The sequence below is a fragment of the Protopterus annectens genome, chromosome 11.part0 (assembly GCF_019279795.1).
Source record: "Protopterus annectens isolate FY-2018-M chromosome 11.part0, PAN1.0, whole genome shotgun sequence".
NCBI classification, from domain to species: domain Eukaryota; kingdom Metazoa; phylum Chordata; order Ceratodontiformes; family Protopteridae; genus Protopterus; species Protopterus annectens.
The window spans coordinates 1,569,307,396-1,569,334,308 of NC_056745.1; the positions used below are offsets into that span (position 1 = coordinate 1,569,307,396).

Sequence of the window (26,913 nt, forward strand, 5' to 3'; positions counted from 1 at the left end):
TTTCGCCACCCCTTGGAATGAGTATACTGTGCCCATTTTAAGGTTTAGTTTACTGTACCTCTGTCTAGCAGTGACACAGAAGTGACCCCCGGGGTAAACCTACGATCTCCCATCCACTCGTCAAGATTTCTCTTGAAGAGAGTCAGTGAGGGGCTCTGCCTAACATGGACTGGGATTTTATTCCAGAGTGAAGGGAGCCTCTGGGTTATGAATCTGTCCCTCCAGCATGTCCTATTTATTTCTGTGCTGAGGTTCAAATCTCTCGCTCGCGTAGCTCTGGTGGATTTGGATTTTCTAAGGTGGAGCATGTCCATTAATTCCGGGTTGGACATGGCCTTGTACGTCAGGCATAGATCGCCTCTGAGTAGGCGGCATGATACTGAGTAGAGCTGGAATTTCTTCAGCCGGGCAGCATATGGCATATGTTTGAGTCCCTTGATCCTCTTGGTGAGGTACTTTTGGGGTCTTTCCAATTGCTGCAGGTGTCGGGTAAGGTACATCCCAAATGGGGCATTGTACTCAATTATGGGCCTGATGAGGGAAGAGTAAAGGGGCACAATGACCTCTCCCAATCTAGATGTGAATCCCTTCATGATAAGGTGGGCAATATAGAAGGTCTTTCCAACCACTTTGGCAATGTGAGTGTCAAACGAGAGGCTACTGTCAACTTGGGTCCCTAGGTCCCCAATTACTTCTTCCGTACTTAATGGATTACCACCTATGTGGTAATTTGTGGGCACTTTGGTTTTCCCAAAGGGTATGACTATACACTTTTTGGCGTTTAGTTTAAGGCCATGGCTCTGGCACCAGCTTTCCGTTTCTATGAGACCCTTTTGAAGGATGCTTGTGTCTGCTGGAGAATCAATTATGGCGCCCAGTTTGCAGTCATCTGCGAACTTGGTCAGCCACAATCCTCCCATGTTAGCCTGCACCTCAGAAAAATAAATACCGAACAAGAGAGCTCCCAGGACCGAGCCCTGTGGGACACCACTTGTGACTGGTTTAGAGTCTGACATGGCTCCAGCAGTTCTGACCTTGAGGGTTCTGTCCTTGAGCCAGTTTGCAACCCATCTTATGACATAGGGGTTTATATTTAAGCTGGATAGCTTGTCTATGATGCCCGAGTGGGGTATTGTGTCGAAGGCTTTTGCAAGGTCAAGGTAGGCTGTGTGAACTACCTAACCCTCGTCAATGGCCTTGGTGACTGTTTCAAAGAAGTCGACCAGGTTCAAGACGCAGGATCTGCCCTTAAAACCGAACTGGTTAGGATCCAGTGTCTGTAGGTCCCCGATGTCTTTGTTTATGAGTTCCATAATGATCCTCTCCATAGCTTTGCAGACCAGGCTCGTCAAGCTTATGGGGCGGTAGTTTCCAGGGTCCGTAGAAGCACCTCCTTTGTGGAGTGGGACCACTGTTGCTGTACGCCATACTTTGGGTACATATCCTGTAGTAAGGCTGAGATTAAACAGCTGCCTTATGTGTGGGTTTAGCTCTTCTTGGAGTTCATGTAGCACGCAACCCGGGACACTGTCTGGTCCCATTGATGCTGTGTTTTTAGCTTTGGAAAGGGCGGCTCTCACCTGGGCATCTGAGATGTCAGGGAGGCAACACTCTTCTGGGATGGATATTTGTCCCTTTGGGGGGGAGGGGGGAGAAAAATTTGCACTGAACCTGTCTGCTAGTATGTTGGTAATGTCTGTGGGTTCAGTGTATTTGTCATTTTGGACTAACTCTGAGCATATCTAGGAGTTTCCACTCAGTTTTCTAACATAACTAAAGAAAGCCTTGTGATTATCTTTAGTGTCTTGTGCAATTTTTCTCTCAAAGTTGGCCTTGGATGATTTTATGAGTGATCATAGTTTTTTGCTAGTACTGATCAGAGAAGTCTTCCCTTTTAGGGATTTTGCTCTATCATGTAGTAGCTTCCTCCTTCTGTTGTATAGCTTATTAATGGCTGGGGTCCACCAGACAGGACGCCTGCCTTTGGGGGAATGGGTCTTGGTTTTATTTGGGATTGCATGATCCATGCATTCCTATAGGTGTCCACAGAATGTGTTTATAAAGGATTCAGCAGATTGGGCTGTGGTTTCCACTGGCCCGGGGGCCTTGAAGGATTCCACTTCAGTCTTAAGAAGTGTGAAGTCAGCTTTTGAGAAGTTCTTCACTATGGTCTTCTGTGCTGGGGGTGGGGGCGGGATGTGGATTTTCAGGGAGATTAATTTATGGTCCGATCTTACCAAAGAGGGGTAATACTTCAGGTATGGAGCATTGTGTCCCCATGTTTGTGATAATCAGGTCTAATATGTTTTCCCCTCCTGTGGGAGAGGTGACTAGTTGTTCCATAGCATTTGAGTTTATGAATTCTAGGAACCTTTGGGCTAGGATACTGAGGCTTGAGTAATGCTCCCAGTCTATGTTTGGGTAGTCGAAGTCCCCCAATATGATGGTGTTTGGAGGGACCTTCATATTCTACAGTGTCTTTAGGAGGGCCGAGTGGGGTTCCCGAGTTTGAGAGGGTGGTCTGTAGCATGTTACAAATTGGAGGGCGATTTTGCCCACTGTTAGTTGCACATGGATGGCCTCTGATGCTTCGTGCATTGCCACTAACCTGGAGGTGTGGGTATCCTTGATGAATATGGATACTCCCCCTCCTTTTGTGGTTTGGTCCAAGTTCTGGGGCCGAAAAGCATGATGTGAGGTATAACCTGGTAGTGCTGGAGTGCGCTCTGGAGCCTTGAACCAGGTTTCTGTCACTGCACAGACATCGATGTTCTCCATACTGAGGAGGGTTTCGAGAGCGTGCATCTTGAGGTTTAGACTTCTGGCGTTGAGCAGCATTACCCTTAGTTTCTTTTTACTTGTGTTTTTCAGGGAGGTGGGTTTGTCTTTTGAGCCTTGCCTAAAAAAGGCACTATGGGGGTGGCAAGAGCCTTTGCCGATATCCGAAAGCCCAGGGGTGACAGGTGCAAGCCATCCCTTGTGAAGCAGCGTGGCTTGTCGAGCATGTCATCCCAAGCAGACATTGGATCCCCTTAGAATGACACCAATACTTAAGCCAATTGTTAAAATTGATCATTTTGTCTTTGTACTGTGGCATCATTCTTGGTGAGGGTAAGATGCTGCTCAAGGTCAGGGTCATACCGGCCTGGGCTACATAATCAGAGAGCTCCTCTATGTCTCTTTTCATGTAGTCCAGGGAGGTACATCTCACGTCATTCACACCAGCATGGACAATGACCGAGTCATATTTGTACCTGCTTTGGAGTGACCTGAGTGCTTGTGTTATGTGGCGGATTCTAGCGCCCGACAGGCAGCTTACTGTGACCTTTTCCTTGTTCAGCCTGGTGAGCGGGACGTCAGTGTGTCTGACTATAGAGTCACCTATTACAAGTGTATCAGGTATGTTGTTTAGCCTTAAGGGCTGTGACTGTTTGGCACACTGACTTTGTGAATCATGTGTTGTATGTGTTTTGTTTTGAGGTAGTGGTTGCTTGGATGTCTGCTTTGGAGGTCTCTGTTGCTTTGGTAGATTTTTATTTAGAGCCTCCGAGTATGTTTTTGTGTGTTTATGTGTTTGGTTTGCAGTTGTGGTAGGTCTATGTGAGACTGGATTTGTGGTATGTGTGGTTTCCTTCTCTTCCTGACTGGTTATGCCAGTACTGAGTCGAGAGAGCTCAGCCTCCAGTTTGGCTATATGGTCGCATCTCTCACATATATTTGTATTTGTTGGGAGGAGGAGAGGGTTGTCTGTGTACATGAGGCAGTTGTAACATTGCTTCAAGATTCCCACATTCACCAACTGAATTGGAGAGGAAACCAGCAACTGTCCCTTCGACATGCCAGAAAGTACAGTTTTGTACCTACCATAAATGTAGATGTCCGAGAGGAATGCATCTGCAGTCCTAACAAATGGGTTGTCCTGCCTCAGGCAGCTCTTCGGTCGGCCGGATTCCAAAGTCTGGGTCTGGCCTCGGCTGATGTCGCACTTCACCCGACGTCACTGCTACTGTCGATTGGGTATAAAGGCATCAGCCGATGCCATTTTCCTCAGTGTTTCTTGCCCCAGATGCCAGGTGCCCTCTAGGAAGGCTAAATTTGGATAAATGCAAATGATTCCAAATAGTAGAGAGCAAAAGTACAGTTTTGTACCTACCATAAATGTAGATGTCCGAGAGGAATGCATCTGCAGTCATTACAAATGGGTTGTCCTGTCGTCAGGCAGCCCTTATTCCAAAGTCTGGGTCTGGCGTTTGGTATAAAGGCATCAGCCGACGCCATTTTCCTCAGTGTTTCTTGCCCCAGATGCCAGGTGCCCTCTAGGTAGGCTAAATTTGGATAAATGCCAAAGTTTCCAAATAGTAGAGAGCAAACACACAAAATAAACATGTACGTACATATATACAAACAAATACACCATAATAGACCCCCCCCCAAGCTAGCTGAAGATTGGTACCCTAGGAGTACCTCAGAGGGGAAGGAGGAGGTAATCCGACTGCAGATGCATTCCTCGGACATCTACATTTATGGTAGGTACAAAACTGTACTATGTCCTTCAAGGATGCATCTGCAGTCATTACAAATGGGTAGAATACCATAGCTAAACAAGGGGAGGAGGAAATGAGAATAGATTATGGTGTAGTCAGGATCCCTTGCAAAACAGCAGTGGCAAAGCCAGCACGGGATCTAGAATATAGAGGTAAGTTATAATGCTTGGCAAATGTATGCACGGAGGTCCAAGTAGCAGCCTCTATAATGTCCTTGGTAGCCACTCCTCGTAAGAAAGCTGTGGTAGTGGCTGTGGCCCTTGTGGAGTGAGGCCTGATGTTCTCTGGAGTTTTCTTTCCATGGTAGGAGTAACAAAGTCTAATGCAATTTCCTATCCATTTGGAGATTGTCTGTTTAGAAATTGGTTTTCCTTCTTTCCTGTTGCATAAGCTACCAGAAGCTGGTCAGTTTTCTATTGTTTTTGTCCTGTCCAGGTAGTAGCGTAATTGCCTGTGTACATCCAAGGTATGTAAGAGCTTTTCTCCCTGTTCTGTGGATTGGGGAAAGTAGGAAGGTGGATAGCCTGATTTAAAGAGACTCTGGATACCACCTTAGGCATAAATGTAGGATTTGTTCTCATGGACACTATCTTGATGGAAGATCAGGAAGGGTTGTACTGCCATTAATGCTTGTAGTTCAGAGACCCTTCTTGCTGAAGTTATTGACAGCAGGAAGGCAGTCTTCCAGGATAGGTATTGTATGTCTGCTGTAGCTGCTGGCTCGAAAGGAGGCAGAGTCAGTTTTTCTAGCACAAAGTTCAAGTCCCATGTTGGCAATGGAGGTTTCCTGGGAGGTTTTACATTTTTAATTCCCCTCAGAAACTGTCTGAGCAGAGGGATGAGAAGACAGGAGGATCCAAGCTGTATTGTGCAATAGCTGATGCATGTATCTTGATGGAGGAATAGGACAGTCCTGTGTGGTAGAGCTCAGCCAAGTACTCCAGGATGTTGGCTATGTTCACCAGTGTCACATCTTGCTCTTTTGCAGCGCTCCAGATGAGATATCTTTTCCATTTTGCTGCATAATTCTTTCTTGTTGAAGGTCTACGAGCCTCCAGGATTATGTCCTTAACCCTTTGGGATAAATTTGTGCTAATTTCTGTCATGTGATGTTCCAGGCAGTTAGTTGCAGAGTTTTTAGGCTTGGATGCAGAATGTTGTAGTTGTTCTGTGTCAGCAGAAATGGGATTAGTGGTAGTTTCCATATTTGTTCCCTGGACATGCTCCTCAGAAGTGGGTACCAATGTTGTCTTGGCCAGTCTGGGGCTATCAGAATGATCCTCGGACGTTCCTCTTTGATCTTGAGAAGCACTTTGTGTATCAAAGGAAGTGGTGGGAATGCGTATGCTGTCATGCTTTTCCAACTGAAGGATAGGGAGTCCACCTTCCAAGCAAGTGGGTGGTAAGTCCTTGTGCAGAATTTCTTCAACTGGTGATTGCATGGGGATGCAAACAAGTCTATTTGTGGCAATCCCCATTTTCTTGTGATGGCTTTGAAGATGTCTGGATGCAACATCCATTCGTGGGCATCTGTCATAGTTCTGCTTAATATGTCTGCTAGAATGTTTTCCTTCCCTGGAACATAAATAGCCTGTAACTGAAGGTTGTAACCCAGAGCCACATCCCATAGGTCTAATGCCAGCCGGCATAGGGGGTATGAGTGTGTGCCTCCCTGTTTGTTGATGTACCACATAACTGTGGTGTTGTCTGTCCTTATCAACAGCTGGCCTTCGTGGAGAAGAGGTCTGAATGCCTGGATTGCCAATTTTACTGCCATCATTTCTTTTAGATTTATGTGCAGATGCAGTTGGTCTTGAGTCCATAGGCCTTGAATGCACTTGTCCATCATGTGTGCCCCCCAACCGAGGTCTGAGGCATCTGTCGTGATAGTTTGTTTTGGATGACTTTTGCTGAAGGGTAGTCCTGTGTTTGATTGACAGGCCTGTGCCCACCATGAGAACTCTTGTTTCAGGCATGGAATCATTGGAATTTTGGTTTCCAGGCTGTGCTTGTGCTGAGACCACAAATTCTTTAGGTACCACTGTAGCTTTCTCATATGAAGCCTGGCATGAGGGACCAGGATTATGCAGGATGCCATGAAGCCTAGAGCTTGTAACACTTTTCTTGCAGTTAGATGGCTCTGCTTTGTTAATGCCAAAAAGTAGAGAGGAAGTTGTTCTTTCTTTTCTGCAGTTAGAAATGCCATTTGTTTGGATGTGTCCAGTTCTGCTCCCAGAAAGGTTATTATTTGGGATGGAATCAGCCTTGACTTTTTTGAATTGACTGTGTATCCCAGGGCTAGAAGCAGGTAGATGACTCTTTGTAAGTCTTCTGTTAATTTGTTTTTGTTGTCCGCTTGTATCAGGCAGTCGTCCAGGTAGGGATAGATTTGAATCCCCTGAAGTCTGCAATGAGCGATTACTGATGCCAGGCATTTCGTGAACACTCTGGGCTCAGTAGATAAGCCAAAGGGCAATGCTGAGAATTGATAATGCTCTGATCCTGCAAGAAATCTGAGGTATCTTCTGCAAATTGGTCTTATGGGGACGTGCAGGTATGCCTCCTTGAGATCTAGAGTTACCAGCCAAGACTCCTTGCCCAGCATGGGAAGAAGCTGCTGTCGAGTCAGCATTTTGAATTTTGGAACAATGAGGAATGTGTTTAGAGCGGACAGATCTAGAATAGGCCTCCATTTGTTTTCTTTTCTTGGTACCAGGAAGAGCCTGGAGTAAAATCCTTTCCCTTGCTCCATGGGTGGTACCTTTTCCACAGCTCTCATTCTTAATAATTGAGATATTTGTTTTAGAGCTTCTGCCCTTTGAGTAGGTGGTAGGTTTGGCATTCCTCTCTTTCCTGGTAGAGTATGGAAGTGGAACCTGTAACCCTGGTCTATAGTTTGCAAAATCCATTTTCTCTTGTAATGCAGTGCCAGTTTCTTGAAAATAAGGTTAGCTTTCCGCCTAAGGGTGCTTCTAGTTGTTCCCTGGTAGGCGGTGTCACCGCCAAGTCACTGTGATTGAGTTGTTGTAGTGGTGGTAGCTGTGTCCATGCCTCGTTGGTTGTTACCCTGCCACTGGCGACCCCTGTAGGCACCTCTGGTTTGGTTTCTGCCTCTAGAGCGCCTATTCCTGCCTCTTTGTGCCTTAGAGGACTCCGGAAAGGACCAATTCTTGGAGGGCCAATTCCTGCTAAACCTTGGAGGTTGAACTTTAAGAAATCTTTTACGGTTTGCACAGATTTTGCTTTCTCTTCCATCTTTTTGAGAACCTGTTGTACGGGGGCACCAAATAAATTGACCTTGTCCATAGGTGCATCCAAAAGCTTAGATTTGATATGGTCTGGTAATGCCTGTTCTTTCAACCATGCATGCCTCCTGATAACTGTGCCCGTCATGGCTGATCTAAAGGAAGCCTCCAGTGCATCATAGCCACATTTTAAAGAATGGTTACTAACCTGCTGAATGTTATGTAACATTTCTTGAACATACTTTTTATCTAAAGATTCTTCAGAGGACAGCTTTTTAGTCAACTGGTCAAGCATAAACTCTTGATATTGAATCATATGGAATTGGCAATTCAAAGCTCTAGCTGACAAAGTAGCAGAGGTGTAAACTTTTTTACCCCATCTCTCTAAGGACCTGAAATCCCTTTCAGAGGGGAGGGGGTTTTTAGAAGAAGTAGCTGCTACAGCTTTAGGGCCCTGGGAGATAGTCTCTGGATCTGCAAAAGGGGCCGTATATAAGTGGTGATGAGTGTCCGGGACCCTGTAGTACCTATCTGGTTTAGCAGGAGCCGGAGGCAAAGTATCAGGAGAAGTGCAAGCATCATTAAATGCATCATCAACAACAGATAGAACTGGAGGGATAGCTAAGGGCCTATGCTGTGTTAAGTGTAGAAAGGTCCTAAGCCTTTTTCTTGAGTCTGAGAAATCCTGGCCCTGCCACTGGAATTGTTCCCTCATAGCATGCATGGTTGCCCCAAAGGAAAATTCCTCAGGAGGAGGCTGAAGGATGGACTCCTCAGCATCGGAATCTTCGTAAGGAGAATAAGAGGCCTCAGGAGGATCAGAATGTTCTGAATCATCAGAAGAATCATCTGTGGCTACTGGCTCAGGGGGCTCTGCTCTAGGCCTCTTTTCTGGAGGAGGGAGAGAGGCCCTGTCTGGATGAGGCTGGGATCCTCGGATTAAAGTGATGAGATCCTGTGCCAAAGAAAGCATATGGGAGCTGGTGCTGGGCCTGTGAGAGGGGGGCTTGGCAGGCACTGGCTTGGAAGTTTTGGCTGCTTTAGCCCTGGCAAAGGCCTTAACAGACACAGCTGGAGGAGGCCTAGCAGCTCCACGTGCAGGAGAAGAAATATCTAGTGGAATGGTGTCTGATAAATCCTGTGAAATCGCAACAAAAGGCTGGATTTCAGAAGCCGTTTCTACCAGAATGGAAGAGGCCTCGGTAGAAGGCAAGTTGTCGGCTGAAGAAAGAACCGCTTGCTCGGTTTCGGCCGAAACCGAGACACTCGTGGATTGCTTGGCCGTGGTTTCAGCTGAAACCGCGGACCGCGAGTGTCGGTCCTTTTCTTTGCGTTTCTTAGTTATTTGCGTAGTCGGAGGATCCGACGGCATAATGTAGGCAAAATCGGAGCCGAAAATCTGTTCAGCAAAGTCCGAGCGACGTCTCAGCGTCCGCCGGTTAAAAGAAGCACAGGCTAGAAAAGCTGCTACTTCGTGGTCTGGGCCTAGACAATGTATACAATAGGAGTGGAAATCTTTATGAGGTATTTGTTTCCCACAAGATAAACAGTTATTTACTTTCTCTGACATCGGCTGAGGCAGAAGAGTCCCCAGGTACTGTACTTTATAGAAGTCTTGTAGAAGTAATCTCTGGATCTGACCGACCGGCACTTGCGAACAGCTTCTGCTCAAGAAAGACTGGGAAAATGGCGTCGGCTGATGCCTTTATACCAAACTGCCGCATGGCGTCGGGTGAAGTGCGACACCAGCCGAAGCCAGACCCAGACTTTGGAATCCGGCCGACCGAAGGGCTGCCTGACGACAGGACAACCCATTTGTAATGACTGCAGATGCATCCTTGAAGGACATCAACAAATAAACATGTATGTACATATATACAAACAAATACACCATAATAGATTCCCCCAGCTAGCTACAAGATGGGCAAATACCCTAGGAGTACCACAGAGGGGAAGGAGGGCGGGTAATCCTGACTGCAGATGCATTCCTCTCGGACATCTACATTTATGGTAGGTACAAAACTGTACTATGTCCTTCAAGGATGCATCTGCAGTCCTAACAAATGGGTAGAATACCATAGCCAAACTGGGGGAGGAGGCACTAAGAAGATTATGGTGTAGTTAAGATCCCTTGCAAAACAGCAGTGGCAAAACCTGCTCGGGATCTGGAGTATAAAGGCAGATTATAATGCTTGGCAAATGTATGCACGGAGCTCCAAGTAGCAGCCTCTAAAATGTCTTTGGTAGCCACTCCGTAAGAAAGCTGTAGTAGTGGCTGTAGCCCTTGTGGAGTGAGGTCTGATGTTTTCTGGAGTTGTCTTCCCATGAAAGGAGTAACAAAATCTAATGCAATTTCCTATCCATTTTGAGATTGTCTGTTTTGAAATTGCTTTTCCTTCCATTCCTGCTGCATATGCTACCAGAAGCTGGTCAGTTTTTCTATTGCTCTTGGTTCTGTCCAGGTAGTAGCGCAATTGTCTGTGTACATCCAAGGTGTGCAGCAGTCTTTCCCCCCTGTTCTGTGGGTTGGGGAAGAATGTTGGTAGGTGGATAGCTTGGTTCAATGATACCCTGGAGACCACCTTTGGCATAAAAGTAGGGTTAGTTCTCAAGGACACTCTATCCTGATGGAAGATAAGGAAGGGCTGTACTGCCATTAATGCCTGTAATTCAGAAACCCTTCTTGCTGAAGTGATTGCAAGCAGGAAAGCAGTTTTCCAAGATAAGAACTGTAATTCCACTGTTGCTGCTGGTTCAAAAGGGGGAAGTATCTTTTCCATTTTGCTGAATAAGTCTTCCTTGTGGAGGGTCTGCGAGCCTCCAGGATAATGTCTTCAACCCTCTGAGATAGTTCTGGGTTATTTTGTTTCATGTAAGATTCCAAGCAGCTAGCTGCAGTGTTTTCAAGTTTGGATGCAGGATCTTGAAGTTGTTCTGTGTTAGCAGCAGAGGAACTAGAGGTAGAGGCCATGCCTGTGTCCGAGACATACTTCTCAGAAGCGGGTACCAATGCTGCCTCGGCCAGTCTGGAGCTATCAGTATGATCCTTGGGTGCTCTTCTTTGATCTTCAGTAGCACTTTGTGCATCAAAGGTAGAGGTGGGAATGCATATGCTGTTAGGTTTTCCCAACTGAAGGATAGGGAGTCCACCTTCCAAGCAAGTGGGTGGTATGTCCTTGTGCAGAATTTTCTCAATTGGTGGTTGTGTGGGGATGCGAACAGGTCTATTTCTGGTAGCCCCCATTTCTCTGTAATGGTTCTGAAGATGTCCGGATGCAGCATCCATTCGTGGGCATCCGTGGTAGTTCTGCTTAATGTGTCTGCTAAAATATTTTCTTTTCCTGGCACGAATAAGGCCTGGAGCTGAATGTTGAGGTTCAGGGCCACATTCCAGAGGTCCATTGCCATCCGGCATAGAGGATATGAATGTGTGCCTCCCTGCTTGTTGATATACCACATAACTGTGGTGTTGTCCGTCCTTATCAGCAAATGACCCTGTTGAAGAAACGGTCTGAATGTCTGAATTGCCTGTTTCACTGCCAGCATCTCTTTTTGATTTATGTGTAGGTTCAGCTGGTCTTGTGTCCATAGGCCTTGTATGCACTTGTCTGCCATGTGTGCCCCCCAGCCGAGGTCCGAGGCATCCGTGGTGATAGTCTGGCTTGGGTGAGGGCTGTGGAAAGGCAGTCCTTTGTTCAACTGACAGGCCTGAGCCCACCACAGGAATTCCTGTTTCAGGCATGGAATTATTGGGATTTGGGTTTCTAGGCTGTGCTTGTGCTGAGACCATAAATTCCTTAGGTACCATTGCAACTTCCTCATATGCAGTCTGGCATGTGGGATCAATATTATGCAGGATGTCATGTAACCCAGGGCTTGCAGGATTTTCCTTGCTGTAAGCTGGTTCTGCGTTGTTAAAGCCTTGAAGTAGAGTGGTAGTTGCTTTTGCTTTTCTGCTGTGAGAAATGCCATTTGATTTGATGTGTCCAGTTCTGCACCCAAGAATGTGATCCTTTGGGATGGTACCAGCCTTGACTTTTTTATGTTGACTGTGTATCCCAAGGCCTGCAGTAGGTGAATAACCTTTTCCAAATCTTTTGTTAATTTGATCTTGTTGTCCGCTTGTAGCAGGCAGTCGTCCAGGTATGGATAAATTTGAATTCCCTGAAGCCTGCAATGAGCAATTACTGATGCCAGGCATTTCGTGAATACTCTGGGCGCAGTAGATAAGCCAAAGGGCAATGCTGAGAATTGATAATGCTCTGATCCTGCAAGAAATCTGAGGTATCTTCTGCAATCTGGTCGAATAGGGACGTGCAGGTATGCCTCCTTGAGATCTAGAGTCACCAGCCAAGCCTCCTTGCCCAGCATGGGAAGAAGGTGCTGTAGGGTCAGCATTTTGAATTTTGGAACAATGAGATATGTGTTGAGAGCGGACAGGTCGAGAATAGGCCTCCATTGATTTTATTTTCTTGGCACCAGGAAAAGTCTGGAATAAAATCCTTGCCCTTGTTCCATAGCCGGTACCTTTTCTATGGCTCTCATCCTTAGTAAATGGTTGATTTGTCCTAGAGCGTTTGTCTTTTGGTTTGGTGGTAGGTTTGGCATTCCTCTCTTCCTTGGTAGAGTATGAAAGTGAAACCTGTAACCTTTGTCTATTGTCTGTAAAATCCATTTGTCTCCTGTAATGTAATGCCAGTTTACTGAAAATAAGGCTAGCTTTCTGCCTAAGGGTACTTCCAGTTGTTCCCTGGTAGGCGGTATCAGAGCCAAGTCACTGTGACTGTCCTGTGGAAGTGGTAGTAGCCGGATCTGCGGGAGTACTTCTCTGGTTGTTAGGCTGCCACTGACGTCCCCTGTTGGAACCTCTGGATTGACCTCTGCCTCTTGAGCGCCTATTTCTGCCTCTCTGTGCTCTGGTGTCTGGAAAGGACCAATTCTTCGAAGGCCAATTTCTACTAAACCTAGGAGGCTGGACCTGGAAGAAGTCCTTGACTGTTTGGACAGATTTTGCTTTTTCCTCCACCCTCTTTAATACTTGCTGTGCAGGGGAACCAAACAAACTGTGTTTCTCCATGGGAGCATCTAGGAGCTTTGACTTTACATGGTCTGGTAAGGATTGCTCTTTTAACCATGCATGCCTTCTGATCACTGTACCAGTCATAGCTGATCTAAAGGAAGCCTCCAGTGCATCATAGCCGCATTTCAAGGAATGATTACTGACCTGCTGAGTGCTATGTACCAAATCCTGCAGGGACTTACGGTCTATAGGTTCAGGAGAGGATAGTTTTTTATTTAACTGATCTAACAAAAATTCCTGATACTGAATCATGTGGAATTGACAGTTTAAAGCCCTAGCCGAAAGAGTAGCAGAAGTATAAACTTTTTTACCCCATCTCTCTAATGCTCTAGATTCTCTTTCAGAGGGGAGGGGGTTTTTGGCAGTTGCTACAGCTTTGGGGCCCTGAGAAATAGTTTCTGGATCTGCAATAGGAGCCTTATACAGGTGATAATGTGTGTCCTGGACCCTGTAGTATCTGTCGGGCTTAGCAGGGGCCAGAGGAAGAGAGTCAGGGGCAGTACAAGCATCATTGAATGCATCATCCACAACTGTTAGTACTGGAGGAATGGCTAAAGGCCTATGCTGTGGCAAATGCAAAAAGGTCCTGAGCCGTTTCCTAGAATCTGAAAAATCCTGGCCCTGCCATTGAAATTGTTCCCTCATAGCATGCAAGGTTTCCCCAAAAGAAAATTCTTCAGGAGGAGAGGCAGAAGGAATGGAGTGTTCTGCGTCAGAATCCTCATATGGAAAATAAGGGCCTTCTGGAGGATTTGAGTTGTCTGAATCATCCGAAGAATAATCTGTAGAAACTGGTTCAGGGGGCTCTGCTCTAGGCCTCTTCTCTGGAGGGGGATGAGAGGCCCTGTCAGGGTGAGGTTGGGATCTCCTGATCAAAGAAATGAGATCCTCTGCCAGGCTAAGCATTTGGGAACTAGAGCTAGGCCTGTGTGTGGGGGTTTTAGAAGGCAAGGCCTTAGAAGATTTAGCTGCTTTAGCCCTAGAGAAAGCCTTGATAGACATGGATATGCAGGGGGCCTAGCAGCTCCACGTGCAGGAGTGGATATGTCTAAAGGAATAGTATCTGATAAATCCTGGGTGCCTGCTACAGCAGGAGAAATTTCAGTAGCAGATACAGCCATGCTGTGTGAGGCCTCGGCTGCAGGAGGAATGCTTTCGGCCTAAGGAATAACCGAGGACTCTGTTTCAGCCGAAACCGAGACACTCGCGGTTGGCTTAACTGTGGTTTCGGCCGAAACCGCGGACCGTGAGTGTCGGTCCTTTTCCTTACGCTTTTTAGTTAATTGTGAAGTCGGAGTCTCCGACGGCATTTTGTAAGCAAAAGCGGGACCAAAAAACTCCTCTGCAAACTCCGACCGACGTCTAAGTGTTCGTCGGTTGAAGGAAGCACAGGCTAGACAAGCTGCTACGTCGTGGTCTGGGCCTAAGCAAGGAAGGCAGTAAGAGTGGAAATCCTTATGAGGTATTTGTTTCCCACAAGTTAAACAATTATTTACTTTTTCTGACATCGGCTGAGGCAAGAAAGAGTCCCCAACGGGGTACTTAGCTTTTTAGAAGTCTTGGTAGTAGGAATCTCTGGATCTGACCGACCGGCACTTGCGAACAGCTTCTGCTTCGGGCACCGCGCGGCAAGAAAGACTGAGGAAAATGTCGTCGGCTGATGCCTTTATACCCAATCGACAGTAGCAGTGACGTCGGGTGAAGTGCGACATCAGCCGAGGCCAGACCCAGACTTTGGAATCCGACCGAAGGGCTGCCTGAGGCAGGACAACCCATTTGTTAGGACTGCAGATGCATCCGTGAAGGACATCAGTATAAGGAACTGCTATGAAACTGAATCAGAAATGACCTATAGGGGATAGGGTACTCAAGGGGATTTTAGGAGGATGTAGTGCTTTTTTAGTTAAAAAGTGCTTACCTTATACAAAATGCCTATAGGAGCAAGTGCGGGGTTTTTAAATTGAGAATAGAATGCTTAGCTTGAGAGTTAGAGCAGACTTTGTGGAGCCGGGAATAGTTTAAACCTGATTAAAAGGCATTGCCCGATGCTGCGCTATGCGCAAATTCGCGCTAAAGCGGGCTTTATAGCAGGGGGTTAGAAAGAGCTAGGAAATGGCCAAAAACGCCCAATAAGCTACAAGTTACTGGGCTGGAACCACTCCTTTAAGGAAAGATAGGCTGCTCAGAGCTCCCCACTCCCACTGGTGAACAAAGAAGCTTCCTCCTATCCAAACAAGGATATGGGCAACACAGGAACTATGACACAGCCCAGAGATCAACAATACCTGAAGACTGGACTATTCTAGTTCAGTAAAGGTGGGAAACAAGGATATATTTTTTTTTTACAAAGTAGCACAAAACAGATACAGCAACAACAGTAAATGCTTTAAATCGGCTAGTGCACTTGAGTGTGTAGCCTACCAGTTAAATTAAGCAAAAACAAACTTTAAGTGCAAAAAAGTTCAGGAAAACAAACAATAATGCAGTTAATCAACTTTGCAGAGCTTATTTAGTTATAGAAACTCGCTTTTCAGCGAGAAATAGCAGTCAGAAATAAGTAGCCAAAAAAATACTTATAAATCAATGGAAAGTCACTCTTCCACTCGCTGCTGCTTGTAGAACTCTGCAGGACAACACGAGGAGCTGTGCTGAGTCAAATACAAGCGCAAAAGCATGCTAAAGCGGGCTTTATAGCAGGGGGTTAGAAAGAGCTAGGAAATGGCCCAAAACGGCCAATAAGCTACAAGTTAATGGGCTGGAACCACTCCTTTAAGGACAGATAGGCTGCTCAGAGCTGCCCAATTAAGTAAAGAAGTTTGTGTATCAGTCAAAACAACATTTGAAATATTTAACGCATTGGTGTTAATACACTGTCATTTTTTTCGTAAGGAGTTCTAATAACCGTTCCATACTGTTTATGTTTGTTGTGCTTCCGCCCTGCTCTTTTGTAAGGCATAAAGGGGCTACAGTTTGCTGGCTCATTTTTTCTTTCAGCTTTGTCATTTGGAACCGTGCAATTGCCTACGTGCAGGGACCTTTTTGATGTCACACATTGCCTTGAGAAATTACCTCAGTGTCAGCAGTAGGATTTTTAAAAAGAAATTTGTGAGAGTCAGGGACTCTAATACCAGTCAGGTTTTCTGGGTGCAGGAGGGAGAGTGTCAGGAGCCAAACTGGATTACAGGAAAACATCTTCCACAACATCGAGGACTGGGGTCTGTGCTGTGGAAGATCTAAGAATTCCCTGAGTCTCTTTAGACTGAGGGTAGTCCTGACATTCCCATTGGAAATGCTTCCTTAAGTATGAAGGGTTTCCCCAAAGGAAAAGTCCTCGGGGGGGAGAGGTTGAAAGAATGGAGTCCTCTGCATCAGAATCCTCATAAGCAAAGAAGGGATGCATGTCTTCATATTCAGATGCAGCAGAGTCATCAGACTCCTGTTCAGACAAAACTACTGGGGATAGACTTCTTTTTCTTTTGGAAGGGGTAGCATGATAAGGTTTTCTGCCATTTTAATTATTTGAGACTGAGGCAAGGAAGCAAGTACCTGACATTGGGTCGTCTGTTTCTTGGGTGTGATTTGTACCCTGGGCCTTAGAAACTTGGTAGTTTTTGAAAGAACGGTAGATGTGAAAGAAGCCAATGGTTTGTGTCGAGAATCGGTAATGTGAAGGACTTCTTCTGGAAGTCAGTGCCTACTCAGCGGCTTCGGACCCATCCAAGGGAGAGACAACCACAGGATCCTTAGTCAAAGAAGAGATCTGCGGCATAACGGACTCTGAAAGGGTCTCAGTAGCGGCCTGTGAGTCCACAGGAGCAGGCATCAGGGGGTGCGCAAAAGCACCTCACTGAGGACCGGAGTACTGACGACTAGCTTAACGGAAGCACCGTTGGTAGGTTTGGACCTGTGTGGTCTGTCTGTCTTCATCCTTACATTTTTTCGGAAGATCTGCTGTCGTATGGCTTAACAAAGCCATATCGGAATTCAAGGACTGAAAGTGAAAATATCTAGCTGCAATAAGGGCCCGACGATGTATAGTTCTGGCGTTGAACAAAGCACAAAAGCAACAGCGAGGGACATCGTGGTCTGGGCCTAAGCAAGTGACACAGTAAGAATGAAAGTCTCTGTGTGGTATTTGCTTTCCACAGGTGAGAAAATTGTTAAGTTTTTAGGACATCGGTTAGTGCAAGAAAAGGGATCCCCAACGGGGTACTTGGCTTTAGAAGACTTCAGCTTCAATTCAGAAGACGAAACTCTGGTAGCAACCGACAGGCACTCATGCAAACTGCTTCTGCTTCGGGCTCCACGGCAAGAAAGACTGATGTAATGGTGTCGGCTGCCTTACTTTATATGACTGACGACCTGATGTCAGACCTTAAGCAACAGCAACCAAGACAGAAATACTAAGCCTCTGGTATTCGGGCTGGCTGAGGGCTACCCTGACAGGGATAACTCAAATGTGATGACTGCAACAGTGAAACACGAAGAATATCAAATGCAGCACACCGAAGTGCTTTTTGTGGGATCAGGTACAGTGAAAAACAGAATATTTGCCCTTTCCTCACTGTAGTGTGATCTCGGAGTTGGTGTATATATTTAGCAGAGGGGTGTGGGAGGCACAGTCTCCCACAATAATGGTTTCGATGTGCTGCATTTTCGCTCTTTAGAATGTTCACTATTGTGATCATTCAATCACGTAATATAGACCCCTGAGCCACCCCTCCAATTTACTTCTCAGATGAGCCTGAGTGGGAAGAAATCCCTCATCACTTGCACAAGGAGAAAGTCTTGTATGTGGTTTTGCACAAGGATAAGCATGCAACAGCATGCATAAGATCTACAGTAACAAGGATTTAACAGTTAAGAATGTATTTGCTAATGCTGACCTCCTCAAAAAAATCCAGCTTTACTCCGTAGCATATCGCCTACTCCAAGGTGATCTCTGCCTAACATATAAAGCTATGTCAAACCCAGAGCTGTTGGACATGTTACACCTAAAGAAATCCCAATCCCTCCGAGCTACATGCTCTAGGGACCTAAACTTTGTCACCACAATAAACAGGACATGCTGGAGGGTCAGATCCCTGTCCCAGAGACGTCCCATACTCTGGAACAAGCTACTCATCTATGTCAAGCAAAGTTCTTCATTAGCACTCTTCAAGAAAAATCTTGATGAGTGGATGGGAAATACAAACCGGGGATCACTTCTGTGGCTCTGCTCAACAGTGGCACAGGAAAATAAATTTCTTGGGTGGCATAAGCCAGGGAACCTTGTTGGCTAGGCTTACTTAGGCCCTTGGGCCAACAGCCTACTACCTACCTATGAACCTATGGTGAGACTGTACATAAGGTTTTTTTATCAGGGATGTTGCTCACATCAGGCTTTGTATCCCACACCAACAACTCAAGATCTCAGTAAATATCCATCTAATGTCTAGGCACCAAAATACGTAGTATAGGTGTGGGGAGACCCTGTGGACACCCATCCCAATTTGCCAAGGGCTGCTGCAACTTGCTGGGTATGGGTCAGACTTCAGGAGGAAGTCCCCAATCTCAAATAGCCTGGGCCCACCACTAGGTCACACATCAGACAAAACTGGTTGGCAGCTCAATCAAGCCATCTGCCCAGGGGACAGGTGACAACTGCACCCTCAGAAAACAATTCCTAAGGTGGGAGCTGGAGGCACACCTTCTCCACATTCCTCATCATCCAGTGAACAGAACAGACAAACGCAAAACCTTCGTTTGTAAAGTGTGAGGTAAGCACCTGCAAAGACTGGAGGCGATTTCAGAACATGGGTTACCTCTAAAGAGGCCTTAGCCTCACTTTAGTTTCCAATTCTTAGTCTGTGTGATAGTACACTGGCTCAGACAGTGCTTTTAGTGAGACAATCCTGTTGCTCTCCATGTAATGGAATATCAAACCTCTGACACTGAGATACATCAGATGTTTCTTCTTTTGACCTTTGCTGTCAGCCAAATTAAAACGGTGCTATTTAATGCAAAAGGCTTTTCATCATGCTCTTCTCTGAGGAAATACATGCGATGTCTGTCCATGCCTTGTCTAATCATCTGGTGGCCACAAAAACACTTAAGTTTGATATCTAAAACCAAATAACCACATAACTTTTTGCAAACATGCACGATTACTTATCATTACTAATATCTGAACTGTAAGAATGGCAGAAAAAAAAAACTAGAGGGCACAGGGGATGGATGTGTGCAGTTGGTAGGTGATAAGCTGGCATATCTGCTCAGACGCACATTCCCACAAAACAAAGTGCCACACTGTGACTGATGAATAGGATGACCCGAACGGCTGACCTACTAAAAAGAGTTGCAAATGTTGCATCTTACTGCATTATTACTTGAAAACATTAGCAAGTTTCAGTAACTAAGTGCACTACCTGGATGTTAAGAGGATACGGGATCTGAGAGGAACACAAACAAAAAGAGCTGAAAAGTACTCTCTAGCTATCAAGACACTATTCTGTGTTTAAATTTTCAAATGAATTTATTCTTTTGATATATTTGCTTGAGACTGTTCTTTTGCACGTGTATTGTTTCTCCTTCAGTTTTCAGTCTTCCTAACCTTTGCCCCAAATATGTGCAAAGGAAAAGTAAAATACTAAAAGCAAGCAAACCAGATTTCTTGAACCACAACTCTGAAGTGCTAATGCTTCAAAAGCAAGACAAGACATTAATACAAAAATAAGAAAGAAAAAAACTCAAGGCAGTTCTCTCCCCTTTAACCAATGAAACCAACCTGGACTAGGACTATCCGGCCAGAAGCAAAATTTTTCATGTGCCCCAGACAATGCATTCAGCAGCTCTGCTTGTCGTTCATTATCTGAAACATAAATGATACGAAACACCTTAGATCTTCCAGAACACGATCACAAAGTGGAAACCATATTTAAAGAACACTAAAAAGAAAACCATGTTCTGCAGCTACTGGTAGTATTATCAGTAAGACATTTAAATACTTTTGTTGTCAAAATTATCATGAAAGCCACTAATCACAAGACAGGAAGCCACACCAATCTTAGCCTGTGGCAAAGTCTGACATACAATGTCTTTTTCAGAATGCAAATAGGTAAAAACAGTAACAGAAAATGGGAATTACCAGGAACTATAGGAAAACTCTCCCACTTAAGAAGGAAGGAAGTAGACTTCCAAGATGGCTGCACATTGACTAACAGCTTATTTATAGCTCTCAGTGTGAAAACAGAAACTCAACAGAGAAGGCCAGTAGACTAGTGTTTATGGGTAAATTTCAGTAACTAAGTGCACTACCTGGATGTTATGAATAAAGAAATGCAGACCACCTGGAAAAAATCAGCTACAAAAACTGAGGAAGAAACACTGACTTGGGAAAGTTCTGCAGTTGTTCAGCAAAAAGCAATGCAACCTTCAGACATGACCTCCAATACCCTACAGGAAGATACAAGACAACTGCATACAGACCTGGTTAAAATAAACAAAACCCTGATGGAGTATATCAACACAAACAAAAGGGTGGAAAATGGAAGAAGCTTTAAACATATTAGATGAAATGATAAAGCTGCAAAAATCACAGGTTGAAATGAACAAAAGGCTGGCTGAATAGGAGATGTTTGAAAAAAAAATACTAGAATTAGAGGGTAGAGCACAGAGAAAAAAACAATTTTGAGCTGTATCAGAGAAGTTGGAAGGAACAGACTGCATTAATTTTATGAAAGCACAAATAAGCAACTGGTTAGGTATTCCACAGCAGGAGTCGTTAGTCAAAAGGGCACATTGTGTGTAAGCTCCAAACCTGGATATAAGAAAGCAACCTAGACCTTTAGTAGTAAATGGGGCAATCCTGCCAGCAGAAGGAGTTGATTCCAGCAAAACTGTGGCAGAAGGACAAAGTACTAAAAGTGGGAGACAGCAGAGAGTGTTTGTGGAGAATGACTACTCGTATACCAGACAGACGAGCAAATTTATTCCACTTTTAAGGGAATGTCGAGAAGGAGGAGATTCAAACTGCTGTACCCAACTGTCTTCAAGGTATTCTTCCCTGGAGGGACGAAATCATTTTTGATTAAGTACATGCTGGAAATACAAAACTTTGTCCAACAAAAAGTAAGATGGGAAACAGGAGATTCAGCTTCTTGTTCTTCTAGTAACAAAGACCACAGAGGGACTGTAACTGTGCAACCTTTTCAAATTTTACATTGAAAATGATGGAGAGAAGGAATGGGGCACGAGAGTTGACTAGAAGAATCAAGACTACATTGGAAATGAATCAGAGACAGGACTTTGGAGATGAACACTAATAAAACCAGTAACTTAATATAGGATTATAATGCAATAATTACATCTGTGAAATATGACAGAAGAAGAAAATCTGGAAATATTGAACTTTTTCAAAAATTGTTGGACTTCTGGGGACTATACCCTACTTCAATGGTCTCCAACCTTTTTTGCACCAAGGACCGGTATCATGTAAGACAATTTTCCACAGACAAGCCATCTCGCGGTGCACATAATAAAGTAGATATTTACTTATTTACTTGACATTTAACGAGGAGGCCAGACCCGGGGAGAAAAGCTCCAAAGTACAATAAAAAGACAGTTGGCAATAATTACCAAAAAAAAGTGCACATTCAGCTTAACAGCATAACACTGATCTACTATGGTTGAGAGGTAAGTAAACCTAATGACAACCTTACTGATTTTATGTTTATAAGAGCAATATTTAAATTCTGTCCCTATTTGGCTCTATCCAGCATACCTCTCAACTGTACAGATTTTCACAGAATGTCCAGATTTTTGCCTCATATTTTTGGTCTTTTTCTCATAAAATTGTTGTTTTCTGGCAAATCACTGGCAGATCGAGGCTAAAGTCAGAAAATAATGACAGAGAGTTGAGTTTCATACTTCATACTTTTCAGAAAATTCATGCTAATGCAAAACCTGTATTTCTATCAGCTTTCGAAGTTTGTAAGAGCAGTACTTAAAAGGGTCCCTATTTTGGGCCTTTGTCCCCATATTATTTTTGGCTTTGTCCAGATTTCTTGATCTAAGTAAGAGGTTGAGAGGTATTCATACCTCTCAACTGTACAGATTTTTCGCAGAATGTCCAGATTTTTCCCTCTGAGTTTTGGTCTGTTCCTCATAATGTTTGTGATTTTCTGGCAAATCACTGGGATTATCTGAGGACTGAAGTCACTAAATAATAATATACATTTGTATTTCAGACCTCACATCCTTCAGAAAAATGCATGATAAGACCAATTCTGTTATTCTAGCAACTTTCTATGGTTACACGAGCAATATTTAAAATCTGTCTCTATTTGTCCCCCCATTCTGTTAGGCTTTGTCCAGATTTTTTGCACTACTAAGAGGCTAAGAGGTATGGTGCAAGTGTGTTTGTATGTGTGTGTGTGTGTGAGACAGAGAGAGGGGGGGGGGAGAGTGAGTGATCACTGGTAGCAGCAATGAGGTTTGTGCACTTTTTGTCCATACCCACACACAGTCTCTTTTGCATTCAGGCACGCATTTACTCACACACATCACTCTCACTCTTTTCCCATCTCTCACACACAGTCACTCCCTCATATATACCTGCATTCACTCACATATCACTCTCTCTCCCGATCTCTCTCGCACACACAGTCACTTCCTCATTCATACCTGCATTCATTCACACATTGCTCTGTAACATCCACGTGCCACACACCCACTTATGCATTCATTCACACATCGCTCTCACTGTCTGTCACATCCACACGCCACACACCCACTTACGCATTCATTCATACATCGCTCTCATTGTCTGTCACACCCACACACCACACACCCACTTATGCATCCATTAAACATCGCTCTCACTCTCCCAATCTCACACACAGTCACTTCCTCATTCATACATCGCTCTAACTCTTACGATCTCACACACACACACACACACACACACACACACACACACACACACACACACACACACACACACACAGATTCTTTTGCTTTCAAGCACACATTCACTCACACACACACACGCACACAAACATACTCATACAGGCATTCACTTACCTGACGGCCCGGTACCAAGTGCTCCACAGCTTGGTAACAGTCTGTGGCCTGGTGGTTGGGGACCGCTGCCCTACTTCATGTCATTAATGTTTGGTAAAGTGCTTCTGGGAGGGGAAGAGGAGGGAGAAAGCTTTTTTTTCCCTTAAAATAGTACAGATTTTGTGCCATGTGTTTTTCTTTACATGCTGTAAAGTAATTTTTTCAGTTATTTTTAAGTGCAATGGAGTTTGTAAACAAGTGTTGCTGCTGTTTTTTTTTTCCTTATCTATCTCCCTTCTCTTCTTGTTCAGGTTTAAGAAATGTAGGCACTGCAATGTTAAAAAGAAGACTGGTTAAAAAGCATAACAAAAGAAAAAATAACGTGCTTTTCTCATTCCTGCAGGGGGAAAAGACTGGATTAAAGACCTTAGACTGATTTAGTAACAAGTTTTAAGAGAGAGCAAGTAAATGAAAAAGAACATTGAATATTATGAGACTTTCTTTCTAGCAAATACATGTATGCTCAGTAACAATTTTGCAGCTGGTCTTCATGTTTCCATGCAAACAATCTGATAAAGAGAAACTGGCTGCACGGTTCACATGTCTCCATGAAGACAATCTGATAAAGGGAAACTTGGCTATAGCCTGGTGGAGAGTGATTGGCTGAGTGCAAAAAAAGAGAAATTGGCTAAGATACAATGTTCTCTGAAAACATTCAGGGGTTTTCCCAAGGTAGATAATTTTCTCTGAAAGAATTCAGGGGCTTTCCCAAGGTAGTTAATGTTCTCTGAAAACATTCAGGGGTGTTTCCCAGCAGAGAAATAAAGACAGGAAAAAAACAACCAGCATTTAGTAGAAGTGCAGGCTGCACCATGCATCCTAGCATGGATGACCTTTCATTTGGGTTGGCTCAAGTCTGTGAGTGTAGCTGTCAGTTTGGGACTTTTGTTCCTATTAGGAGGGTAAAACTTTAAAATTTGAAGGTGTACATAGTTTTGTGTGTTAATTAATAGCTTTTAGGGGAGTAGTGGGGTTGTGTTTTTTTTGTTTGTTTTATAGCTTTAAATAAAACAAAGCTTTTATACGATGTGACATAGGCTCAAACTGATACGACAAGAAACAGCTGTATAAAAGTTCAACCTGACAAACAGTGTATGCATGTAACACAAAAGCTGGAACTATATATTTAACAAAAAAGATGCTAGACATAAAGGTGGGAATAAATTTTCAATACAATAATCCTTATATTAACTTCTTTAAATGTAAATGGCCTCACAGATATATACAAACAAGAAAGAGTAGTTAGTTGTATTAAAAATGTAGATTGCAAAAAGCTATGCTAGAGGAGACACACTTAGAAAGAACTGAATATGTGAATTTGATAAAGAAAGATTTTCAAGAAGGTTATTCAATACAACACTTGGGACAAATGAAAATAACAGTACTTATACTAATTGCAAGAGGAGCTCCAATAGTGACAGAAGCATATAAAAAAGGATAATAATGGCAGATTTATAGCTCTAAGGGACTACTGGCAAGAGAGGAGGATTACACTGCCATGTATTCACATTTCACCTAAAACTGCTATAATGGAGATTAAGAAAATTTTGGGAGAAATATTCAGTTTTTGGCAAAGAATATTACTTATAGCTGAGGACTGGAACTTGATTTGCAGCAGTGAAGATGCGTCTGGAGGGGCCCAGAAGGGAAAATATAACAAAGGAGAGTAGATTTTCAAAGAAATTTATGAAAATATTTGGCATGGGAGATGTGAGTTCAGTAAAACGAGTTGAGTGGATTCACATATTCCCCAAGATATAAAAACTGGGCTAGGCTAGACAGAATTTACATTTCACAGGAACATGTGCATTTAATTGAAGGTATAGATACTCATCCAATAACTACCTCAGAAAATGCAAATTAAAGCTCATGCTGCTAAACGCTAGGAGTCTAAACATGAAAGTGCACTCATTGCAAGCATCCTTAACCCTGGAAGATGCTGACATCTGCGTAGTCACAGAAACCTACTTCAAAGCTATAGAGAGCACCACAGCCTTACATGGTTACTCATCCTATCATACATTCAGACCCCAGACTTTGGGCAGCAAAGCCAAAGAAGGTGGAGTTTCAATATATATTTAAGACATCCACACCTCCACAGGCTGGTCAAACAGTATGCCGCACATGAAACACTCCACGTGCAGTTAACTACTGGCACAAGACCGGTAATACTTCCTGTTTTTTACCATTTTGAAATTAGTTATGGGAACTGTTTAAATATTAGTAGTGTGTGTTGTTTTCTGTTGCCTATTCCTTAAAGGAAGTGATGCAATGGAGCCAAGTTATTTTAAATTGCCTTCTTGGCGCCTTTTGTTTTAACTTCCTCTGAAGAAGCTACCGATTGTGAGTAGCGAAAACGCTGTGTGTGGTTTAATAAATTTGCGTTTAGGAAAAGAAGAGCTGTGGGATTTTCATCTTGTTGCAAAGCCTTTTTACTAGTTTGTTTACTTGTGCCTGCATTGTTACCAGTTTTGAGATGGCTTCGGAACGAGGGAACAGTCCTACCAGCCCTATCATTTTTGGGTCTAATTCACCCGGCAACATTGACAACGTGGATATTACCGCTTTGTTGTTAGCGGTTTCTCAAAGACTTGATACTTTCAATAACCGTCTTGACTGTATTGAACGCAACGGTCTCCGGTTCCCTAAGAGTACTGAACCAGTTTCATCAGATTTACAGAATACCATTCCAGCGGCGCAGCCGCGTAGAGAAAATGCTGACCTGTTGGCAAAAGCGGATGGCTTAAATAATGCAACTACATCTTCCATCCATAAACGAATCGGGTCTAACTGTCAAGATGCACTTATCGGCGGACCATCCATAGCTGAGTGGATACAAAACACAGGTGACTTTTTCGTTTTTATAAAACCACTCCAAAATGTTCCACCGGTGCCTGTTCAAAATGTCCCAGATGTTCCTATGGCTTCTATGGTCGACAGATTAAAGCTACTGGACAGTAAAATGTTTAAACTTAGAAAATTGCAACTTGAAGTTGCTTATTTTAAACAGTGTTTAAATGAAGATATGATCCCAAAAGGCTTGAGAAGCAATTTTTCTCCATCAGGACTTATCACAGACTATGCCTTTTTGACAGACTTAAGATCTCTTTTTCAAAAACAGGGTGCTGAATTAATTGAGTTACTAATTAAACACTATTCTACTAATATTGACAAACTCACAGCTGAAGCCTGTTCCTTGGATGATGAAATTAAAGTTGACACTAACTTTTCTAGATTTAAATTAGACTATGCTCGAATTTTTTCCAGCATTGACACTTACTTAGTAAAGATAAAATCAAATAAATCAAGGAAACTTTTTACAGATAGACAGTCTTATCAAGAGGGTAAAGCATACCCAAAACTGGTTTATAGTCATAAAAATTCTGGGTCTAACGTTAATGCTGTTGATTACAACATTGATGAGACTCCTGGGGTGCTTACAGAGAGTGATGGTCCATCTAGTTCTGGAAATGTAACTGTTCCTAGAAGGAGTAACAGAAATAGGAACAAACATGGGAATTTGGAAACACCTAGTGTTTCTCAAGTTAGTGGTAATTTACCACACAACTCTAATCAACCTTTTTTAGACAACCGGAACAACCCTATGTACAAAGCAGGGAACAAGAAACGGAATTGACAAATCTTCCGCAGATTGACGAGCTGTCTAATAGGTTTCCTATTGTATTGAAAAACAACCAGGGTGATTTTTCTATTTACAATTTTTCGTCTTTAGTATTAGAACCAGAACTAATTGAACTTCTAGCCCTAGGTAATACATTTGTCCCCTCGAGGAGATGTGATATAGCCAGGGTCTTAATCGACCTTAAATGTTATGTGAGGAAACTCAATTTGAGTCTATTATTCCATGATTCTACAAATCATGTAATTAACAATTTTAAACTTCCTAGCATTTTTAATCCACCCATCCATGTTGTATTACGTA

General features: G+C 43.8%; 1 protein-coding gene across 1 annotated transcript in view; it reads right to left on the reverse strand.

The window, feature by feature from the left end:
• LOC122815105 (nuclear-interacting partner of ALK-like) overlaps positions 1-26,913 on the reverse strand; it is a 592,488-nt gene that overhangs the window by 229,275 nt on the left and 336,300 nt on the right. The window contains exon 5 of the mRNA XM_044087347.1: positions 19,636-19,719. Coding sequence (XP_043943282.1) covers positions 19,636-19,719 — 84 coding nt within the window. The remainder of the gene's footprint in view (positions 1-19,635; positions 19,720-26,913) is intronic.